A 23,471-nucleotide genomic window follows, 5' to 3' on the forward strand; every position below is an offset into this window, starting at 1 on the left:
TTTAATCTCCGTCTGGCTGATGTAGAGCCCGCAGCCGCGACTAGGGAGCTGGGGGAACCGCAGCTGCGGCGTCGGGTCCCGGGCGTGGCCCGCTCGGCCTCCCGCTCCTCCGCCAGCGCCTGGCAGCCCCGCCGCGCCAGCATCCTGCCCTCGCAGGGAGCCCGGCCCCGGGGCCTGCGCCCCGGCCAACGGGTGGAGCTGGCGCGGCTGGACGCGGGCTGCTCGTGGCGGCGGGGCCCCTGGCAGGGCGGACGCCGGTCTCCGGCCGGGCTGAGCGCTGCGCTGCTCGCTTCGGGGAGGCGATGCCGGGCGCGGAGCTGGACGCTCGGATCCGCTGCAGTGTCACCATCGAGCGCCTGAGCCCGGGCGGCCCGGCCGCGAGGCGCCGGCTGATCCGCGACGCCGCCCTCGCCCTGGGCCGGGACGAGCTCCGGCAGCTGGTGCTGCAAGTGAGCGACGGCAGCGTGGCGCAGAGCTTCGCGCTGCGCGGGGAGGTGCGGCTCTTCACGCGCTTCGTGCGCGACGGGAAAAGCGGCCTGCAGCTGGGCGCCGCGCAAGTGCAGCTGCTGATCGCCAACTGCGCCCCCGACCGCCTCAGGCGCTTCCTCCGGCTGCTGCGCATCAAGCGCCAGGCGGCGGGGAAGGGGCCGAAGGCCGTCACGGAGCGGGCGCGGCTGCTGTCCAGCCTTCCGCGCACCTTCGACACCATCAGCCCAGTCCAGGCCCGGGACGTGCAGCAGGCCTGCGCTCAGCGGGCCCGCGCGAGCTGCGAGGCAACGCCTGTGAAAGGGCAGGCCCCGAGGGACCGAGGGAACAACGGGCTGCGCAGCAAGCCGCGGAAAAGAGCCAGGACAGAATCGGCTGAAGCAAGCGCTGTAAGAGCTCTCGAAGTAGGCATGGGGTGGGGGTGGAAGCCCGCTTTGGGATATGGCTTAAGTAGGAGACTTGCGGGAGGGGGAGTTGCTGAGTGCGCTCATGGTTTGGGGAGGGGGGATCTTTTGTGGATCCATGGTACCCCACCTCTTGAATTGTGTGCAGCAGATGTGGTCGCCCCATCTCAAAAACGGTATATTGGAATTGAGAAAGGTTCAGAAAAGGGCAACAAAAATTATTAGGGGTATGGAACGGCTTCCTTATGAAGAGAGATGAATAAGACTAGGGCTTTTTAGCTTGGAAGAAAGATGGCTAAGGGGAGATCTGACTGAGGTCTATAAAATCATGACTGGTGTAGAATAAGCAGATAAGGAAGTAGGGGTCACCAGATGAAATTAATAGGCAGCAGGTTTAAAACAAATGAAAGTAAGTATTTCTTCATACAGTCAACCTGTGGAACTCCTTGCCAGAGGATGTTGTGAAGGCCAAGACCATAACAGGGTTCAAAAAAGAACTAGATAAATTCATGGAGGATAGGTCTGTCAATGGCTATTAGTCAGGATGGGCACGAATGGTGCCCCCAGCCTCTGTTTGCCAGAAGCTGGGAATGAGCGACAGGGGATGGATCACTTGATCATTACCTGTTCTGTTCATTCCCTCTGGGGCACCTGGCAACTGACAGGATACTGGGCTAGATGGACCTTTGGCCTGACCCAGTAGGGCCATACTTATGCTCTTATGACTGCAAGACTGGGACACTACATTAAGCAGCAAAGAGTCTTGTGGCACCTTCAGGACTCTTTGCTGCTCTTACAGATCCAGACTAACGTGGCTACTCTTCTGATACATTAAGCAGGTAGTTAACAATAGACTAAATATTTTGTAGGTGGTTCCATCTGTTTCTGAATAAAATCTGTCCTTTATGGTGGCAAAGAAAGCCTGGAGTGCTGGGCACTCCACAATCTGCAGGCCGCCTGCATCAGTCGTTTGGAGGCCTCCTCATTATCTAGACTAGAAAAATAGGATGTGTCTGTCAACTACATTGACAAATGTGTTAATTAACATGCTTTTAAGCACAAGGTACTACCTAGAGTAGAAAGACAGTGGTGTTCAAAAAATGTTTGCTGGGTGTGTTCAGTGGAAAGGTTCACCCAAAGTCGTGGTTAAAAATGAATTCCTAAATATTTTCCTAATCTAGTCAGGGTCTGAGAGAAGTCAGTTGTTCCATTTCATGTAAATAACACATGGACTCTGAACACTAACAATGACCAAATGTTGCAAAAGATTAATATCTTTTTTTATTGGACCAACTTTCAGCTGGTGAAAGAGACAAGCTTTTGAGCTACACAGAGCTCTTCTGGTCTCTCTCAGCAACAGAAGTTGGTCCAATAAAAGGTATTACCTTACCCACCTTGTCTCTCTAATATGCTGGAACCAACATCGCAAACAAATTGCAATGCAGTTATTTCACTGGAGCTCATTTTAGCAGTTGACATTAGCGTGACACCTATTTTCCATTCTAATCCCCATGGGGAAAAGGTATACAGGAGAAATTTTCCTCCAAAAGTTTTAAGATCCATAAGTATGTGCTGCTGTTAACAATTTTGGTTAGTGCACAAGTGTGACTTCTTTCTTTTAGGCGGCTGACGTGAAATGCTCAAAGAAGCTATCTTTGCTAATGCACTCACGGATGAGACTCTCGCAGGAACAGTCCATTGTGCTGAGTGCAGTGCTGACTGGGAAGAACGTCTTCTTTACAGGCAGTGCTGGTGAGAAACTTTATAGCTGAAGTGAAGCAAGGTTACCCCACATGTCCTAACTGCACTCAAATTAGGGCTGAAAAGCTTTAGTCTGTGGTATTGTGAGCGCCAGGAAAACTTTGGGCCTATCCCGCATGGAACACTTTTAGCAAAAGTTTCACACCTGTGCTCCCACTGGCTTATGAAGAGGCTGTGTGCAAAAGGGCTTGTCCCATCAGTTTGAATTGTGGAAGAATTAAATAAAAGTTAAGAAAATGTTTAATCTCTTTTGTTGTTTGGACTCTCTGAGGGCCAAAACTATGAAACCAAAGCAGAGAGACCCAGTTTTAACCTGTTACCCCTAAAATTCACTCAGAGCTGACAGATTATTACAACTGTCACCTTTTGAAACCGTAGACTGCAACTCATTTGTGTGTTTTCCTGCTTTAACCTTTCAATAATTCTCTCATTTCTTTTCTTAATTACTAAATCTTTAAGGCTTAGATAGTTTACTATAGGATTGGATACAAGCATTGTCTTTGGTGTGAGATCTAAGGTATGAATTGACCTGGCATAAGTGACTGGCCCTTTACGACTGGGGGTAACCTGAATATCCTAAGTCTATCTTCTCTGTGTGGTAAGAGACACTGGGATGTCCATGGGGACTGTTTGTGACTCCATGGTAAGACTAAAACAACAAGGTGTCCTTGTGGCACCTTAGAGTAACAAATTTATTTGGGCATAAGCTTTCATGGGCTATAACCCACTTCATCAGATGCATGGAGTGAAAAATACAGTAGGCAGGCATAAATATACAGCACATGAAAAGATGGAAGTTGTTTTACCAAGTGGGGAGTCAGTGCAAACAAGGCCAATTCAATCAGGGTGGATGTGGCCCATTCCCAACAGTTGACAAGAAGGGATGAGTATCAGAGGGGAGAAGTACTACAAAAAGTAATACAAAAACCTGAGTCTTCATTAATCCGTGCTGATGTGCCCCTGCCTACAGCAGTAGGGAGGCCTAGGGGGGAGGGCGTAGCTAAGCACCTCTTTAACATGATGAGGTTCATGGCCCTGTATCTTTAAATATGCCCTTTCTCATGCCTGCCACCCCTCCCCCCTTTTTAAGCCATATTGTCTTGTAAGGGAGCAGAGGTTTTTGGGTTGTTGTCTTATGGCTTGTCAAAGTAGGGCATCACAATCTTACTTACACCAGTGTTGCCAATTCTTGTGATTTTTATCACAAGTCTTATGTTTTTTTTGTTTTAAAATATCCAGCCCCTGGAGTCATGTGAAAATCTAATTTAATTTTAAGTGAAGTTTCTGGTTCTCATAGTTGCTGAGCAAATCATCAAATGAGAATCCTAAAGATTCTTAAACCAGAAGGCAATTAAGAGAACTCACTTGTTTTTTTTCTTTTTAAATCCAGTAGGTTTTGTTTTGTTTGGTTTTTTTGTCATGATTTTGGGGGCTTGATTAATAATTTTTTAACACTTGGAATTGGCACTGTTGCAACCTGCACTGTTGCAACCTACACATTCTGCAACGCTTAGTGCAGATGCACAATGTGTCAAGCCTTTTGTTTAAGTGTAGCTGTATCTAGCGATGTTTAAGAGTTCCCTTTTGGTATAAGGGATAAACTCTAATCAAAGATGCACATTAAAAAGTTGAATGAGGGAAAGAACAATTCAACTTTAGCAAAAAGTGAAATCTTTTAAATCATCCATGTTGGGGAGAGGTTTAGCCAATATAAATGATGACACTAACTAAGATGCTCTTATAGCTACCATGGTTTCTCCTCCATGACTGGGTTCCAGTGTGGGGAGTTTATGGAACCCTAAATGGGAGGGGGTCAAATAACCCCTAAACTGCATCTTCTCTAAATGGTCAAACAGAGCTAATCCTTTCCTGACATGGTTGGCTTTTACAACTACCTGAGCTCTATGTGGTCAGGCTGTTCTTGTCTTTTGTTCCTAGCGTTTTCTGACCTATGAGGTTTTGAATGAGCAGAGTGGAGGGTGGTATTAGGAGGAATTTGGGACTGGAATTCAAACCACATGTATTTTTGGGGATATATCTCTAATGGTGTCAGGGGAAAGCTTCTTTCTGAAATAAATTTTATACTCTTCTAAAAGGGACTGGGAAGTCATATCTGCTGAAAAAGATTGTGGGCTCACTCCCCCCAAAGAGCACCTATGCTACAGCCAGTACAGGAGTAGCAGCTTGTCATATTGGTGGCATCACGCTCCATGCTTTTGCAGGTAAGGAGGATAACTTTCTGCTTGAGAACCTTCCCTGGCTTGCTGTGCTCTGGGGAAGATGAGTGGAAGGGACCTGGGAACTCTTGGCATTTTGGTAAAGATGATACTAACTCTGGATTCTCTCCTTTCATTAGGTATTGGTTCTGGGAAAGCTCCACTAGATCAGTGTATTGAGTTGGCTCAAAGAACTGGAGTGCGTCAACATTGGTTGAGCTGCCAACACTTAATTATTGATGAGATTTCAATGGTGGAGGGCAAGTTTTTTGATAAGCTGGAGGCAGTAGCCAGGTGAGGGTCATGCAGCAAAGAGTCTTTATAACTGATCAAGTTCCCTGGATCACTTTGCTAGGAATGCCTTCCCCCTACCTCCTGTGGCTGTATTGGGAGGTAAGGTTTGCTAATGGCTAGAGTAGTTGGGAGTCTCTGGATTATGGAATCCTAGAAAGGGACCTCAAGAGGTAATCTAGTCCAACCCCTTGCCTTGACATAAGACCACATAGGCAGAGACCATCCCTGACAGGTGTTTGTACAACCTGTCCTTAAAATGAAGGAGATTCCACAACATTCCTTGACAGCCTAATTCAGTACTTAACTATCATTATAGTTAGATTTTTCCAATCTCTAATCTAATGCTCTCTGCTGCAGATTAAACTGATTACTACTTGTCCTACCTTCAATAGACATGGAGAACAATTGAATGCAATCCTCTTTATGACAGCTCTTTATCACATTTGAAGTCTGTAATCAGGTCCACCCTCAGTTTTTATTTCTCAAAACTAAATTTGCCCAGATTTTTTAAACTTTCCTCATAGGTGAGGTTTTCTAAACCTTTTATTATTTTTGTTCCTCTCCTCTGGGCTCTCTCCAATTTGTCTCCATCTTTCTTAACATGCGACAACCAAAACTGGACTGAGGCCTCCGACTGAGGCCTTAACAGCGCCAAGTAGAGCGGGACAATTACCTTTCATGTCTTGCGTACAACACACCTCTTAATACACCCCAGAATTAAATTAGCCTTTTTCACAACTGCATCACATTGACTCCTATTCAATTTGTGATCCACTATAACCTCCACATCCTTCTTGGCAGTACAACCATCTAGCCAATTGTTTTACATTTTGTAGATGTGCATTTGTGGTTTTTTTGGTTTTTTCTTAGTATAGTATTTTGCACTTCTTTATTGTCTTATTTGTTGATTTCAGACCAATTCTCCAATTTATTAATGTCCTTTTGAATTCTAATCCTGTCCTCCAAAGCATTAGCAACTCCTTTCAGCTTGATGTCATTCATAAATTGTATATTCTATGTAAGCAGGGGTGAAAATGGGCCAGTACAGTGTACTGGTAAGAAGCCGGTACTGTCCCATGCACAGCTGACGTTAGTGTTGCCGCAGCAGTGCTATAATGTTGCTGCCCCTTTTTGCCCCCTCCTGTTTGGTGCGGGGGAGGGAAGGGGTAGCTGCCCCAAGGCCAGCAATTTAAAAGGGCCCAGGGCTCCTGGCTGCAGCAGCTGGACCCCAGGCCCTTTTAAATTGCTGCCAGAGCCCCAGGCAGCGCAGATGGGCTAGCTGCGGGAGGCTGACCCTCCAGCCCTGCCCCTTCTGCCCAAGGCCCTGCCCCAGGTCCTGCAGCCTGCTCCCTGTACTGGTAAGTGTTTAATATTACTTTCACCCCTGTATGTAAGAATACTCTCCACTCCAGCACTTAAGTCCTTAATGAAAATATTGAATAGTATTGGGCCCTGGACAGATAGATCCACTCAGTTTGACACTGAACCATTGATAACTACTCTTCCAGTAAGGACTTTTCAATCAGTTTTGCACCCACCTTTATAGTAATGTTATCTAGACCACATTTCCCCAGTTAGCTTGTGGGAATGCCATGTGGGGATGTGCCAAAAGCCTTTCTAAAATCAAGATGTCATGTCTGCTACTTCCCTACATATGCTAGGCCAGTACACCTGTCAAAGAAGGAAATTAGGCTGGTTTGGTATGGCTTGTTCTTGACCAATCCTCTGTATCGATGAGGACTCCCAGCAAATTTCATGAGACCACTCCTATTTTTTGTGCCAAGGTAATTAATGAAAATATTAAATTCACTCCCCTTACAGAGCTGTCAGGAAACGGGATGACCCATTTGGAGGAATACAGCTGATCATCTGTGGGGACTTCTTACAACTGCCACCAGTCAGCAAAGGCAATGAGGAAACCAAGTTCTGCTTCCAGGTGTGAAGCCATCCCTACCCACTACTTCAGACTTTGTTCATGGCTGTCTCATAATGAATGAACAACTTATTCACAGGCGAAGAGCTGGAGGAAATGCATCCACGTGAACATGGAGCTGACAGAAGTCTGGAGACAGACTGAAAAGAGCTTCATCTCACTCCTGCGTACAGTCCGCCTGGGCAGGTGAGGAGGAACCTCTTTCCTCCTTCCCACAGATGCCGAGTGTAGGGGTTGTCACTTGGCTACCTCCCCAACATCCTCTAAAGGTGGTATAGCTGGGTAGAGGCTGTTAAGGCACCTGAACACATCTTTGCCTCACCCACTCCCAAGCACCACTGCTTCTCAACTCCTTCTCCAACTAATGGAAGCAGTAACACTAGTTGCTCCTTGCCCAGTTAAGCAGGCTGCCTGCATTGTGATCGCTCATAGTCTCTGCTCCATGGTGTCCAGTTCACCTGCTGTGCTGACTGCTGATGGATCTCATGGTCTTGAGACACATGAACAATATGACAATGCTGGTATAAAATTAACAAATTAAACCTGATGTTCAATTCCTTGGAACCTAACCCTACACCTGGAAGTGTCCTTCCCTGTCTCTGTATAAGGTTGTGTGGGTGATTGAGCTGCTCTAGCAGGTGGGCATTAGGGAATGAGGAGGAGATGGTGTGGAGGGGGCAAGAATGTGCTTGTCACATGTATCCACCTTGTGAATAAATCATCTGAGGGGTAAAAAGTTTTGGTGATATCTCATGAAATCCCCATATGTTTGCTTTCAGTGACACTGAAAGCATTCAATGTTATCAATCTCTTATTGTTACATTTAGTGCAGCTCCTTTGATAGGACCAGTAGAGTAGATCTAGCAGTCAGCACAAGTCTGGAACAACACAATGAATTCAATGTAATGGCCTGTCTACATTTGTGCTCCCACTATGGCTAGTCCCAGAGATGCTCCATTAGAGCAGTAGTGGGAGACCTTAAGAACCTTAATGAGATAAGGCTATGGGGTGTGGGGAGAGCAGGGCTTGTATGCACAAGTTGAAATAACTCACCCTTCCAATAGGGGTAGTGACTTCGTGGTGGTTGCCCAGGGTGTACAATAGATATCACTATTCTTGGCATTTCTCACCTGAGATCTCCTGTTGGAGACTTTAAATCTTTATTCCTTGTTATATTATTACGGTACTTATTTGCCACCCCAATCTCCACCAGGTGCACAGATGAGGTTACCAAGCAGCTGATGCAAACAGCTACCAACAGGGTCGAGAGAGATGGGATCCTTGCAACTCGTCTCTGCACCCACAGGGATGATGTGGAACTAACAAATGAGAGACGATTGCAACAGTTACCAGGTAAACACATGGGGCGAGAAAGCTGTTAATTTCAGCAGGAGGAGAGGACACTGTAGATAATGAGGAATGAAGAACTGGCATTGTGGAGCTCAAGCTGCTCTACCAGCGGGCATTGTGGATATGAGGCATTATTGTAGGGTCAGACCTGCCTAGGGTTTTAAAATACATACATTATATATGTAATCTATATAATGTAAAATTGGCATAAACTATGCCTAACAAATGTCCCATTACACATGCACTCACTCCAACCAGCTGTAGACCAGACCTGCCCCTTAATTTGTTTATTTCCCCCATTTCTAGTCTCCCCTCCCATCCAATACCTCATGCAGGCCTGGCCCTTCTCAGGAGGTCTGCTGCTTCACTGCAAGTTAAGTGTTTCATGCCCAGAGAGTCTTCCCCAGCTGTCTCTGGGTGGTCTTGCTGGAAAAACTAGAGGGGGGTGGGGAGGTCTTGCATTCATCCATTGGCAAAGGCATGAAAGGGAGGAGACTGCCATTGTTCTAACAACTGACCTGAAGCCAGAGACTTATCAGGGAGGTAGGTGCTGGAATGGGGGTCTACCAGCTGGAGACTCCTGGGACACATAGGTCCATTATAAAAACTGTTTCATCTTGGAGCACAAACTGCGGACTCCAAAGCCTCTCTGTGCTAAACTTCCTTTCATGATAGCTTTGATTGTGAGGGGGAAATGGAGCAAGAAGGTGGCAATTGAAGTCTGACTGCTCAGTGCCTGGCCTCTCGGGGCATATCTGTGCTGCAATGTAAACTCCTGCTTGACCCCAGGCTCAAGCCCTCCCACCCCCACTTGACTCTACACTGTAATTGCATTAACCCAGGACTCAGACCCAGCATCCCAGGATGCTGCTGGGCTGGAGGGTCCAAGCTCCAGTTAAGCCACACCTGACTTGGGTCCCAGGAATTGGCCAGAAGTATCCCATGGAACTATGGGATAACTTCCTTAGTCTCTATCCCAGTAATCTGCAATCCACACTACTAAAAACAGACCTTTTTGTGGGACGGAAAACAGGGCCAAAACATCCACGAGTGCCTCATGGATGGTCTGTTAGTTTCCTGACACAGGAGTGAAAGTGCAAGCAAGAGAAGTTCATCAAAAGGCACCTTCTCCATGTTGCTCCAGTAGCAGACCAAAAATGACTGCTCAGCAGTCTGGGTTGGTGGACTGTTCAACCTTCCTGTAACATGCAGGGCAGGCAGTAAAGTTTTCCCACAGTACACCATGGTCCTGGGGCTAGAGTGGCCACACTATTTTGTGGGTAGGAGAAGAGAGCACACTAGGGACTCTGGGATGTGGTTACTTTGACTCAGGTCTGCACTCTGCAGTGTGCATTCCAGCGCCCTAGATTCAAGCATGGGTTAGAAAAGCCTTAACAAAGGGTTAAACTACAATGTAGATGCTCCAGCCCAGGGTTCCCTAACATGGGTCAACTGACTTGAGTCCCACTAATCCTGGGCTTACATTCCAGTGTAGACATACCTTCAGATTCACAAACTCTGGAAGGCATAAATTGGAGCAGGAGGTAGGGGAGGGCCAGCAGGGGCTTTCTCCTGTTGGAAGCTACTGGAAGAGATCCTTTCTGGGGTGTACAAGAGTTGTGTGTGGAGAGCTGGATTTCTGGGCCTGAGTTCAGAATAGGAAGTAAGAACCCTTCTGGCTCAGTCTGGAGAAACCTGCTGTGTGGAGTGAGTGCCAAGCCTTCCCCATGTTTAGGGACTTTGTGTGATAACTCTGATGGTAAGTCCATGTTTGTATTGCTTCTTCCTCACCAGGAGAAATGCACTCCTATGAGGCTGTGGATAGTGATCCCATGCTAGTGAAAGCAATTGATGCTCAGTGTCCAGTAAGTCGCTGTATTCAGTTGAAACCAGGAGCCCAGGTGAGCATGTGCATATTCTATGGGGAGTAACGGCCAACGGAAGGATTAGAGTCAGTATTTGGGGAAAGATTTTAAAGATAACAGCACAGGGATGTGGAGTGGGTGTGAAATGGAAGCACCCCTCAGACCCCAGTCTGTTCTAAAGAAACAGGCTATTACATTAATTTATAAGATGTCCTTCCCCACTTGATGAAAGTGATGAAAGCCACTTGGTTTAAATTCAAAGTCTCAATCTCTGCTTGGAGACTGATTGACCAAGGTGACTGCTTGCTCTGTATCCAATGGAGAAGAGACATTGGATGCACAGCACAGAATCACACTAAGTACAGATGGGGTGGGGACTGGAGGAAAAGGCACTTTAAAGCCACTTTTGTGCTGCCTGGATTCTAGGCTGCTCAGCTGTTAGCATAAATTAGAGCTAGGCTTCTTATGGACTATGGCACAGCTCAGAATCCCTGCAGTACCATGTGTTAAGGCTCTGGCCTCCCATCACCAGTACACCCTGTACACCAGGGCTTGGGGGTGAGGGGCACAATAGGGCTGCTTACAATGGCCCTACACTGTCTGCATTGGAGAATTGTTCCCTGGCCACTTTCAGTTTCTTTAAAGTCCCTGTAAACTGCTGGAGTGTGGGGAGGAATCTTCCCAGAGATCCAAGTGTCACTATTATGTGACTTTGGTTGTAGACAGAAACAATTCACAATCTTCCCAAAGCAATTTCACAGAGTAAAGGGGTGATGGGATCTGTGCCCTGTGAGGCTCAACAGCTGAGAGCCCTGGGGAGGAAGGAGCTCTGGGATGGCTTCACTGTGAGGTGATTCCACCTACTGTTGCTAGGTCCCACAGTAACATTAACAGTATCAGCCAATTATTCTGACTCCTCTGAGTTAGGAGCAGAACTGGGGCAAGGCAGGTGAATGAATAGGGCTGTAAGGCAGGGGCACCAAACAAATCTAGGCATTTTTCCCCTCCACTATAGGTAATTCTTACTAAGAACCTGGATGTGTCCCGGGGTCTGGTGAATGGGGCAAGAGGGGTTGTGGTTGAATTTGAAGCTGACGGGAAGGGTGAGTATATAATGTTAAGGTTGCCAGTTTTGGTTGGCTGTATTCCAGGAGACTTCATCACATGACATAATCTGTAATTAAAGATTAATCTTTAATTTCTGGAGACGCCAGGACAATTCTGGAGGGTTGGCAGCCCTATATGATGTGCTTATGACTGCCAGTAGCAGCTGTTAGTTTTACTGCAATTCCTTGGTGGGGGGGAGTAATCATTTCTGCAACATCAAGTTCTCCCTGCCTGTGAGAACCAAGAATCAGGCCAAGCCCCCAGATATAGCTGCTTAAGGGTTTTCTGTGTGTGCTTTTCATCATTCTCTGGCTCTGCATGCTTGCTTGCTCTTATCTGGTTTCTGACCATGTCCACTCATGCTCTCTCCTTGCAGCAGTACATCTTTCCAATAGCAAGAACAAATGTAGCTTTTTGGCAATGCAGTGTTCCAACCCTCCACCGCACTATTTCATGTTTTCTCTGCTCTGTTTCTGGCCTGGTAAATAGTTCTGTTCATTCTCCTGCTTAAGGGTGCCTTCTCTGAATGCTTTACAGTGTCATCTCACTCCAGCAAGAACCACTGTGCTAGAGGAGCAGCAGAACTGAGTTGTGCTTTTATAAATAGAGCCCCAAGGTCCATGGAAGAATTGGTCTGAAATGGGAAGGGATAGGGAAGGGAAAAGGGTAAACTTAGGCTCCTGCTTCCTGGGAACACTGGTACCAGAGGGACACTCCTTATTCTGACCTGCTCTTCTCTCCCAGGACTGCCCCAAGTGAGGTTTCTTTGTGGGGTCACAGAGTTAATCAGGCTGGAGCGCTGGGTCTTCAAAGGTCCATCTGGAATTTATCTGAGTCGTCAACAGTTGCCTCTAAAATTGGCATGGGCCATATCCATCCACAAGAGCCAGGTTAGTACTTTTATAGAGACTGCCACAAAAAGTATTCTCCTTTACCTTCATGTTCTTAGCATGCTTATGCCACTGGGAGTAGTGGGAGAGGGGAGCACTAGGGCACCTGTGTGGGTTGGGGGAAGTGGAGGTTTTGGGGGCAGGGTTGCCTAAAGATGCTTGCACTGCTGATGACAGGGAAGAAGGAAACTGCCTTATCTTCCTCCCTTTGCTTTGGTTAAGGTATGTTGGCTCAAAGGGTACTACCATTCATGGTTCTGGAGCAACAGGCCTGAAAACATTACCCAGTCTCTTGGAGTTAAATCCTCTTCCTTTTTTACTCTGTAGGCACGTATTTAGGCACAGCAGAGTCAATGTTCAACAGTTTGTTACTTTAACTGGAGTTACCAAATGGTTCAGTTTAAGCAGAGCACTGGATTGGTTTAAGTTAAAAAATTAAAACCTGTTTATTAACAAAAGAAAAGATTAAGTGAATTCAAATATGAGAAAGTTAGAAATACATCTAAAAGGCTAAAACTTAATCTAGCAAATTTTGGTTTAAGGCTCTGTTTGCTCACCAACAGTCTTCCAGCAAGGTAGTGATTGACCTTTCCTTGGTCATTATCTCTCCCAGAGATCCAAAGGTGCTGGTGCCTTTGTCTTATGTGAAAGATACCTTGGAGTTTTCTGTCCCTTTCTTTTATAGTCCAATGAACCTCTGAAGTGGATTCTTCTCATGTTATCCTTCCAAGTATAGTTTATTCAAGCAGTAGGTGGTGACATGGAGTCCAGTGGTGAAGGAGATAAAATCCAAATTGTTCTGTTCCCTGTCATCTCTTCCCCCTGCTGTCTTGAGGACGCTGTTTACTACATATATGTAAATTGTGGTAAACACATTCTTTGAATGATGGTCCATACTGTATTCCACTGGGATTATGCCCAGAGATGGAGCTTTTGAAAGTAGTATTGGATGGCAGTCCATGTATGCACCTGCACCACCTTGTGGTTTCAGATGAGGTGATTAAAGGGTGCAGCAGGCCACAAGCATCTCCAGTCCTTTCTTGCTGATCCAAGTCAGAGCTTCTCCTATCCTCTTGTCCTTCATAGAATCATAGAATATCAGGGTTGGAAGGGACCCCTGAAGGTCATCTAGTCCAACCCCCTGCTCGAAGCAGGACCAATTCCCAGTTAAATCATCCCAGCCAGGGCTTTGTCAAGCCTGACCTTAACCTCTAAGGAAGGAGATTCTACCACCTCCCTAGGTAACGCATTCCAGTGTTTCACCACCCTCCTAGTGAAAAAGTTTTTCCTAATATCCAATCTAAACCTCCCCCACTGCAATTTGAGACCATTACTCCTCGTTCTGTCATCTGCTACCATTGAGAACAGTCTAGAGCCATCCTCTTTGGAACCCCCTTTCAGGTAGTTGAAAGCAGCTATCAAATCCCCCCTCATTCTTCTCTTCTGCAGGCTAAACAATCCCAGCTCCCTCAGCCTCTCCTCATAACTCATGTGTTCCAGTCCCCTAATCATTTTTGTTGCCCTTCGCTGGACTCTCTCCAATTTATCCACATCCTTCTTGTAGTGTGGGGCCCAAAACTGGACACAGTACTCCAGATGAGGCCTCACCAATGTCGAATAGAGGGGAACGATCACATCCCTCGATCTGCTCGCTATGCCCCTACTTATACATCCCAAAATGCCATTGGCCTTCTTGGCAACAAGGGCACACTGCTGACTCCTATCCAGCTTCTCGTCCACTGTCACCCCTAGGTCCTTTTCTGCAGAACTGCTGCCTAGCCATTCGGTCCCTAGTCTGTAGCGGTGCATTGGATTCTTCCGTCCTAAGTGCAGGACCCTGCACTTATCCTTATTGAACCTCATCAGATTTCTTTTGGCCCAATCCTCCAATTTGTCTAGGTCCTTCTGTATCCTATCCCTCCCCTCCAGCATATCTACCACTCCTCCCAGTTTAGTATCATCCGCAAATTTGCTGAGTGCAATCCACACCATCCTCCAGATCATTTATGAAGATATTGAACAAAACCAGCCCCAGGACCGACCCTTGGGGCACTCCACTTGATACCGGCTGCCAACTAGACATGGAGCCATTGATCACTACCCGTTGAGCCCGACAATCTAGCCAGCTTTCTACCCACCTTATAGTGCATTCATCCAGCCCATACTTCCTTAACTTGCTGACAAGAATACTGTGGGAGACCGTGTCAAAAGCTTTGCTAAAGTCAAGAAACAATACATCCACTGCTTTCCCTTCATCCACAGAACCAGTAATCTCATCATAGAAGGCGGTTAGATTAGTCAGGCATGACCTTCCCTTGGTGAATCCATGCTGGCTGTTCCTGATCACTTTCCTCTCATGCAAGTGCATCAGGATTGATTCTTTGAGGACCTGCTCCATGATTTTTCCAGGGACTGAGGTGAGGCTGACTGGCCTGTAGTTCCCAGGATCCTCCTTCTTCCCTTTTTTAAAGATTGGCACTACATTAGCCTTTTTCCAGTCATCCGGGACTTCCCCGGTTCGCCACGAGTTTTCAAAGATAATGGCCAATGGCTCTGCAATCACAGCTGCCAATTCCTTCAGCACTCTCGGATGCAACTCGTCCGGCCCCATGGACTTGTGCACATCCAGCTTTTCTAACTAGTCCCTAACCACCTCTATCTCCACAGAGGGCTGGCCATCTCTTCCCCATTTTGTGATGCCCAGCGCAGCAGTCTGGGAGCTGACCTTGTTAGTGAAGACAGAGGCAAAAAAAGCATTGAGTACATTAGCTTTTTCCACATCCTCTGTCACTAGGTTGCCTCCCTCATTCAGTAAGGGGCCCACACTTTCCTTGGCTTTCTTCTTGTTGCCAACATACCTGAAGAAACCCTTCTTGTTACTCTTGACATCTCTTGCTAGCTGCAGCTCCAGGTGCGATTTGGCCCTCCTGATATCATTCCTACATGCCCGAGCAATATTTTTATACTCTTCCCTGGTCATATGTCCAACCTTCCACTTCTTATAAGCTTCTTTTTTATGTTTAAGATCCGCTAGGATTTCACCATTAAGCCAAGCTGGTCGCCTGCCATATTTACTATTCTTTCGACTTGTCGGGATGGTTTGTCCCTGTAACCTCAACAGGGATTCCTTGAAATACAGCCAGCTCTCCTGGACTCCTTTCCCCTTCAAGTTAGTCCCCCAGGGGATCCTGGCCATCCGTTCCCTGAGGGAGTCGAAGTCTGCTTTCCTGAAGTCCAGGGTCCGTATTCTGCTGCTTACCTTTCTTCCCTGCGTCAGGATCCTGAACTCAACCAACTCATGGTCACTGCCTCCCAGATTCCCATCCACTTTTGCTTCCCCCACTAATTCTACCCAGTTTGTGAGCAGCAGGTCACGAAAAGCACCCCCCCTAGTTGGCTCCTCTAGCACTTGCGCCAGGAAATTGTCCCCTACGCTTTCCAAAAACTTCCTGGATTGTCTATGCACCGCTGTATTGCTCTTCCCAGCAGATATCAGGAAAATTAGTCACCCATGAGAATCAGGGCATGCGATCTAGTAGCTTCCGTGAGCTGCCAGAAGAAAGCCTCATCTACCTCATCCCCCTGGTCTGGTGGTCTATAGCAGACTCCCACCACTACATCACTCTTGTTGCACACACTTCTAAACTTAATCCAGAGACACTCAGGTTTTTCTATAGTTTCATACCGGAGCTCTGAGCAGTCATACTGCTCCCTTACATACAGTGCTACTCCCCCACCTTTTCTGCCCTGCCTGTCCTTCTTGAACCGTTTATAACCATCCATGACAGTACTCCAGTCATGTGAGTTATCCCACCAAGTCTCTGTTATTCCAATCACGTCATAGTTCCTTGACATCACCAGGACCTCCAGTTCTCCCTGCTTGTTTCCAAGGCTTTGTGCATTTGTATATAAGCACTTGAGATAACCTGTTGATCGCCCCTCATTCCCAGTATGAGGCAGGAGCCCTCCCCTCACAGATATTTCTGCCTGTGCTTCCTCCCGGTATCCCGCTTTCCCACTTACCTCAGGGCTTTGGTCTCCTTCCCCCCGGTGAACCTAGTTTAAAGCCCTCCTCACTAGGTTAGCCAGCCTGCTCACAAAGATGCTCTTCCCTCTCTTCGTAAGATGGAGCCCGTCTCTGCCCAGCACTCCTCCTTCATGGAACACCATCCCATGGTCAAAGAATCCAAAGCCTTCTCTCTGACACCACCTGCGTAGCCATTCGTTGACTTCCACGATTCGACAGTCCCTACCCAGGCCTTTTCCTTCCACGGAGAGGATGGACAAGAACACCACTTGCACCTCCAACTCCTTTATCCTTCTTCCCAGAGCCACGTAGTCCGCAGTGATCCGCTCAAGGTCATTCTTGGCAGTATCATTGGTGCCCACGTGGAGAAGCAGGAAGGGGTAGCGATCCAAGGGCTTGATGAGTCTTGGCAGTCTCTCCGTCACATCGTGAATCTTAGCCCCCAGCAAGCAGCAGACTTCTCGGTTTTCCCAGTCAGGACGGCAGATAGATGACTCAGTCCCCCGGAGGAGAGAGTCCCCGACCACCACCACCCACCTTCTCCTCTTGGGAGTGGTGGTCGTGGAACCCCCAACCTCAGGACATCGCATCTCATGCCTTCCAACCAGCGGAGTCTCCTTCTGCTTTCTCGCCCCAGACATATCATCTGGTCCACTCTCCGCAACGGTACCTGTGGAGAGAACATGAAAGCGGTTAGTTACCTGTGTCTCTGTTACTGGAACCCGGACATTCCGCTTACCTCTTCTGGAGGTCACATGTTGCCAAGCTTCTTCACTGGCCTCTTGGCTCCTCTGTGCAACCTGCTCTATATCTTTAGAGCTTTGTTCCCCTAGAAGCCTATCCTTAGTTTTGTCCAGAAAATCCTCAGTTTCTCGTATGCAACGCAGGGTCGTTATCTGTTGCTCCAGACCTTCAATCTTCTCTTCCAATATGGAGACCAGCTTGCACTTTGTACAGACAAAGTCGTTTCTGTCCTGTGGAAGAAAGACAAACATAGCACATCCAGTGCAGGTCACAACAGCTGAACCCCCCCCTTCCATATCACCTTCCTACTATGAGCTTCCTCAGAGCAGTTTGCAAGACGTAAGCCTCACTGGGCTCACTCCAGGCGAACTCCCAGGCAAACTCCTGCTGTGAGCTGCTCTGCTGTCCCCTGCTGCTCTGCTGGTTCGCCGCCGCTCAGCTGGTTCGCGAAGCTCTGGCTATTTTTAAATAGCCTTGTGATGCACTTTGCAAAACCTTTAGGAAAAAGCTGTAGGTTTTTTTTGTTTTACATTTTCTAATTTAAATTTGTTCCCTTTTTTTCTTGGGAAGCTGCTTCAGTTGCCCTCCCCCCAAATGTTCCCCCCCCTTTCCCAACACACACACAGTACCCAGATCTGTGTATTGGATTATGCTGAAGATGCCAGGGTTCAAAATCAGTGCTTCCTGTCCCCACTTGTTTTCAATCTGTGACGAGCACCAGTACAGTGCTTTTTGTACTGCCTGGGGGAATGCCACATTGCATCCAGGTGCAGTATCTGCCTCACTTTCTCTGCCCATACTTGAGATAACTGGGCTCTCTGCCTCAAAAGCACCTCCATAGAGGCTGCCACGGGACCTGTGTTAGATCCTGGCCAGGGAAACATCCCCACTCCTACATCAGCCTCAGCAGGCAAAGAGTGCTCAACCCTAATGCAGAGCCTCCTTTCAGAGCAATGGATACCATTGACCCATGGGAGATTTGGAAGCACACTGCATCCCCATGAACTCTTTGCATTAGAAGGGCTGTGATTGCCACAAACCACAATCCAGTCATCTGTTCACTGGGTCTCTTACCTTGCTATGTTCCTGCCACCTCCTGTTCCAGCAGCACCACCATTTGTAGAGGTCTCTGATTCAGATGATATGGATATCCAACACAATCAACCATTCCCATTCCAGGAGCATGACTATTGCAAGGTTCTGACAGCACTGTGGCAGTTCCTTAACATATAATATTCTAGGATAGCTATATATATAATAAATTAAAGCTATATTATATATATATTTATAACATATAATATTCTATGATTCTATTCTAGGATAGCTTTAAATGTTTGTAAGTTCCTACCCTGCCAAGAGAGCCTGCCTGGGGTGCCAGAGTATACCTGGATCCTGGGGATTTAAGCAGTGTGCTACAAGCCCATGCCAGTTAGTGACCGGCACAATAGCTGCTGGAAGTTCCTGGGGAAAGGTCGTGTTCAGGAACAGTGTTGGATTTGTAAAAACTTTAAACCCAGAACCAGGAAGAAGAGAGATAATAGATTCAAATCCCTTCTCATGGGGGCAGCACTTTGCCCCTCGTCGGAGCATCAACCCCATCCGGCACCAAGTACCTCCTTGGTTATGAGTGTTCTGGCCTCCTTTAGAGGGGCTCAGCATGGCCCAAGATCCCTAGCACCAACTACCACCTGGTACCAACATACTTCTCCAGCTAAGAAGTCAGCACTATCCACACAGCACTGCTCTCCATCGCCGGTGCCACAGAAGATGGAAAAAGTCAGACATGGGGTGCTCCCCACTGAAGAAGATGCCTGAGAGAGTGAGAGTGGCCCAGCACAGGTCTCAAACAGACATTGAACTGTTGACACCATTGGCTTCGGTACCAGGAGGAAGTCCATTGTGTCTGGTGCCCATGGATTCCCCATCTAGAGTGAGCAATAGAAGGGATACAGCCCTGGCTGCACCACTGACACCCTGGGGCATATGAGGCAGCGAGGAGCCTCCTGGCCCTTCCAGCACTGCCATGTTCCCCAAATCATGGCCAATAAGGGACAGGTCCGGCATCGCAGGACTCCATTCCACAAAGGCAGGTACCGGCCTAGGGCAGGCTAGCAATGATGGCGAGACACCATCCACCATAACGTTCATGTTTGCGGGGCTCGTCCCCCACGGTGTCACTCGTCACAGCAGCACTCACACATCAGCACTCACCATCCTGGCACCCCGCACCATCACAGCACCACTACCCAGCACCACCGTGGTCTCCCAGGAGTGGGTCATTGGGCACCGAATCACAGGTAGACTTGTACACCTCACAAAGAAGCTGACATCAGGCAGGCCCTAGGTGCCTGGTAGCCATGACTAAAGGGCTCGTCCCATCAGCCTGGCCTCTTAGCCAGTGGCAGATGTCACTCCAGTGGCCAGTCTGGACCCCTTGGGTAGCTCAACTGTTCCAGGGCTCCCACTCAGGGCAATCTTGCTCAGCGCCATCAGAGGCAAGAGCGCCTCCACCTCCCCCCCCACCCCCTTGGAGAGGGGCTCCATTCCAGGGGCAGAAGTCAGCGATGCCCAGGATACCCCAGCGGGACACTGGCCAGCAATGGCAGACATACAAACCTGGTGCCAGTCCAAGCCTCCTTGTCCTTTTTCCCTGATGAGGGGGTGGTGGGTATGGCTATAGCATCTATACAAAACAACTACAAGGCTCCCCAGGAGCTCTTGTCAGGTGGCACAGAACCTGGGCATTAAAGTGGAGATCACGGAGTCAGCCCCAGCCTTGGTGGACATATTGGCACCCTCAGGACTGGCAAGGGTTGGCCTTATCATTGAACAAGGCTATCTTGCATCCCATGAGGGCTCTGTGGCAAACCCCCCACATCCCTCTAGCCCATTGCAAAGCAGGTGTAGAGAAAGTATTTTTTGCCCCCGAAGGGGTATGAGTATTTGTACACCCAACCCCCACCAAGATCCCTGGTTGCAGCCGCTGCTAATGAGCAGGAAAGATAAGGGCAGCAAGGACCCTCCACCTAAGGCAAAGGAAGACAGGAAACTGGACCTGTTGGGGAGGAAAGTATACTCAATGGGAGGGCCTCCAGTTGAGAATCTGCAACCACCAGGCACTGCTAAGCCACGATGCCTGTTGTTCCTGGTCCACTAGGCTAAAATTCAAGGAACTCTTGCCATCACTCAAAGAAGAAAACAAGGTTACTTACCTGTAACTGGAGGCGCTTTGAGATGCATGGTCCCTATCTGTATTACACTGCCTGCCCTACATCCCCTCTGCTGTGGATCCCATAGGTCTGCATTGGAGAAGGAACTGGAGATGCTGGCAGCCTGCCACACCCTTTAGTGCCTTGGACAAAACCACAAGGCAGTGCAGGGTGCATGTGCAGACCACCAAACAGTACTACTTTCAAAAGCTCCAGCTCCAGGCGCATGTGTAAAACCCACAGTGGAATACAGATAGGGACCACACAGAGTTGACGGTGAGTAACCTCATTTTCCTTTTATTTAGGATAGACTTGTTTAACAACTTTTGCCTAGGCACCGTTGTCTTGTTTTGAACATGTGAAACATCATATCAGGACAATTCATAACTTCAGACAATATTGCTGCATGCATTTCACCATATTATTGATTAGCAAATTATTAGTTTTCAAATGATACCTCACAAAGCCTATTTTGTTCAAAGATTATTACAATAGTCAGTGTGTAGGGTCACAGCATTCTTGTGCCAGCATTAACCCTTAACTTCTCCCGCTCTCTACTGTTTATCCCTCTGATGTACTTAGAGACCAATGATCTCTCCCCTCAGCCTTCATTTTGTTAGGCTAAACATGCCAAGTCTCTTCTCAAAAGTAGGTTCTCTATTCCTCTAATCATCCTAGTAGCCCTTCTCTGCACCTGTTCCAGTTTTGAATTAATCTTTCTTAACCATGGGAGATCAGAATTCTCAGAAGTGTCTAAAAGGAAGTTAGAGGGACTAAGAACAATCCTACTCCATTTCATCTAAATGTCCCCAGGAAGTCCTTTTTCAATCCCATTGATCTACTTCCTGCCAAGTTCATAGAGAAGTTCCCTTTGCATTGAGAAGGGGTAGATGTTAATAGGAGCAGTGTTTTCCTGACATTCATACCTTCATCACTATATTGTGGATGGGACAATTGGGTCCCATATGAAGATGTGTGGGATGGCTTTTGTGTTGCAAGCTCACTGGCTTTTACCTGTGTCTTCCATGCACTAGGGTATGTCATTAGACTGTGTGGAGATCTCCCTGTCTCGAGTCTTTGAAAGTGGTCAGGCTTATGTAGCCCTTTCCCGAGCCCGTAGCCTTGAGGGCCTCCGGGTTCTGGATTTTGATCCCAACGTTGTGAGAGCCAATCCATACGTGCTACAGTTCTACAATCACTTGCAGAAAGAACAACTTCTATCTCAGGTAAATTCAGCAATTGATTTCCATTAGCCTGTTGCAAGCCGAGACGGGCACCGAAACTCGGAATCCCCCCCCAAAAAGCAAAGGAGCAGCAGGTAGTGATGAGAGGGACAGGATTGGGGAAAGTCAGGGAAGAGTAGACGGGGAAGCATGTGATAGAAGAAGGATGTTTAGTCTAAGAGTCCTATTCAGATTACAGCCCACTAACTGATCCGCTGCACAGAATGGAAGTGAGTTCCCTAGGCCCAATCCTTCCCCTTCCATAGAAAGGCTAAATGAGAAATGATTCACTGGAAATCTCTTGGTTTTTTCCCCTAGGCTTCTCTACACAGATACATTGAAGCAGAAGAAAAGGAGAATTGGAAATCTAGCTGAGGATCCACTGGGCTACATCTGCAAGGCACAAGCACAGGCTGATCTGGTTTCAGCAGCGCAGCTGTTGGGTACATCTTATACCACTGGTGAAATTTTGCTTTGTGTTTCTGCTTCATTGGCTCAAAGGCCACACCTGCCCACTGTGACAACACTAGCTGTTCAGGCACTTAACTTTTTGGGGAAAATTCTTCCTCTGTTTACGTCCTGCTGGTTTAGGGTGGAGGATAGCATCAGACCCCATCCTCTCTTCCTGACCTATACATACTTGTGTAATGTTTGACTTCTCCTCCAGCTTGCCAAGGACAAATGAGATGTAGCTCTTCCCCTTCCTCTGCTGAACTGGAGCCTGCTAGCTGTGGCTTTCATCACACAGAAAGGATACTGAAGAGCAATTGGAATGCTGGTGCTGAAAGTATACTATTTCCAGCTGGTGAAGTGCTAACAATCAGGATGTCACTCTGCAGGTGCACCCTGCCTTTAGAACCATTTTATGCTATCCATGTGTCACCTGTTGATATAGAGGGTTCACTAGTTTTACTGCTGGGTGAAGTTATGTGAAGTCATAACTGTCCTCTTAATTTTGGTGGTACTTTATGGCAATAAAAGGATGTATCCACTGCAATCTGTCATACCAAGTTCTAGAAGTAGAGGGGATTATGGGATGTCATCAATTCACAGGCTCTGGGTCTCTGATCTGATATGGTGGCTTAAAATGCTTCAAACAGTTTCCTAGGAGTATTTCTTTAGTTTACTGGACCCAAAGGATCCACCATTTTCTGTAAAGGCAGGCCTGGGGCCTCAGGAACTCCAAGGCTGAGCCTATGGGCTCCAGAAATCCTTATTTCTATCCTGGGCTCTCTGCAGCATGTCAAGCTGAAGTCCAACTCAGAGACAGACTTCACCATAGGGAGCAATGCACTCCAGTAAGTATTTGCAGTGATACTAGACAGCCTTTTCAAGGCAAGGTAACATTTTAGTCACCTGGAATGCACCACCTTTATCATGTTAAGTTGGAGAGAATGACTTAAGGCCTGTTCTTAAAGTGCTTGGTCATGTCCATTCTATGTCAGGTGTGTGTGCTTGCTACATGCACCAGTGCCAGAATATTTCCCCTAGTGGTAACCATAGGGCCAGCTCTGGTGCCCTCTTGAGTGGCACACATATGCGCCAGTATAAGTTCCTTCTTACTGCCAGTGTTGATGCTGGAACATCCTCGTGCTCTAGCAAACTGTTCCAATGTGGTGTTCGGTAGCTTTTTATTTATAAAAATTTTGTTATAGAAGGTGTAGTTTTAGTAGCTCTTAGTATAGGTTGTTAGTCCCTTTTTGTGGGTTAGGGGAGGGGGTAGGGTTAGGTTGGGGTCAGGGTTGTTAGGGGAGGGGTTAGGGGGCACAGGTGAGGGTTAGGGTGGTTCAGAGTTGAGGGATAGGGTTCAGGGGCAGGTTAGGGTGTTAAAGGGCTCAGGTTAGGGGTTTAGTGTTGGGAGTAGGCTTAGGTGAGGGTTGGGGAGGTTTAGGGTTTAAGGTCAGGGGGTGGGGGGAGGGTTAAGGGGTTTGGGGTTAGGGTTAAACCCCTCCAGTTTATATC

At 47.6% G+C, this 23,471-nt stretch overlaps 1 protein-coding gene across 3 annotated transcripts; it reads left to right on the forward strand.

Annotated features, from left to right (window-relative positions):
• The first annotated feature begins 3 nt into the window (after nt 1-3).
• On the forward strand, nt 4-23,187 carry PIF1 (PIF1 5'-to-3' DNA helicase). 3 transcript variants are annotated; one of them, XM_073358052.1, is made up of 12 exons: nt 7-890; nt 2,513-2,642; nt 4,748-4,873; nt 5,008-5,161; nt 6,983-7,097; nt 7,174-7,280; nt 8,308-8,447; nt 10,239-10,345; nt 11,325-11,412; nt 12,161-12,306; nt 21,321-21,512; nt 21,828-23,187. In XM_073358052.1, exons 1-12 carry the CDS (start codon nt 303-305, stop codon nt 21,882-21,884), a joined length of 1,950 nt encoding a protein of 649 aa, XP_073214153.1. In that variant the 5' UTR covers nt 7-302; the 3' UTR covers nt 21,885-23,187. The 3 variants fall into 3 exon arrangements, with proteins under 3 accessions (XP_073214155.1, XP_073214153.1, XP_073214154.1); XM_073358053.1 differs by having other exon boundaries at nt 8-875; XM_073358054.1 differs by lacking the exon at nt 21,321-21,512 and having other exon boundaries at nt 4-890.
• The last annotated feature ends 284 nt before the right edge of the window (nt 23,188-23,471 follow it).

This window comes from Lepidochelys kempii, chromosome 8 (assembly GCF_965140265.1).
Source record: "Lepidochelys kempii isolate rLepKem1 chromosome 8, rLepKem1.hap2, whole genome shotgun sequence".
NCBI lineage: Eukaryota > Metazoa > Chordata > Testudines > Cheloniidae > Lepidochelys > Lepidochelys kempii.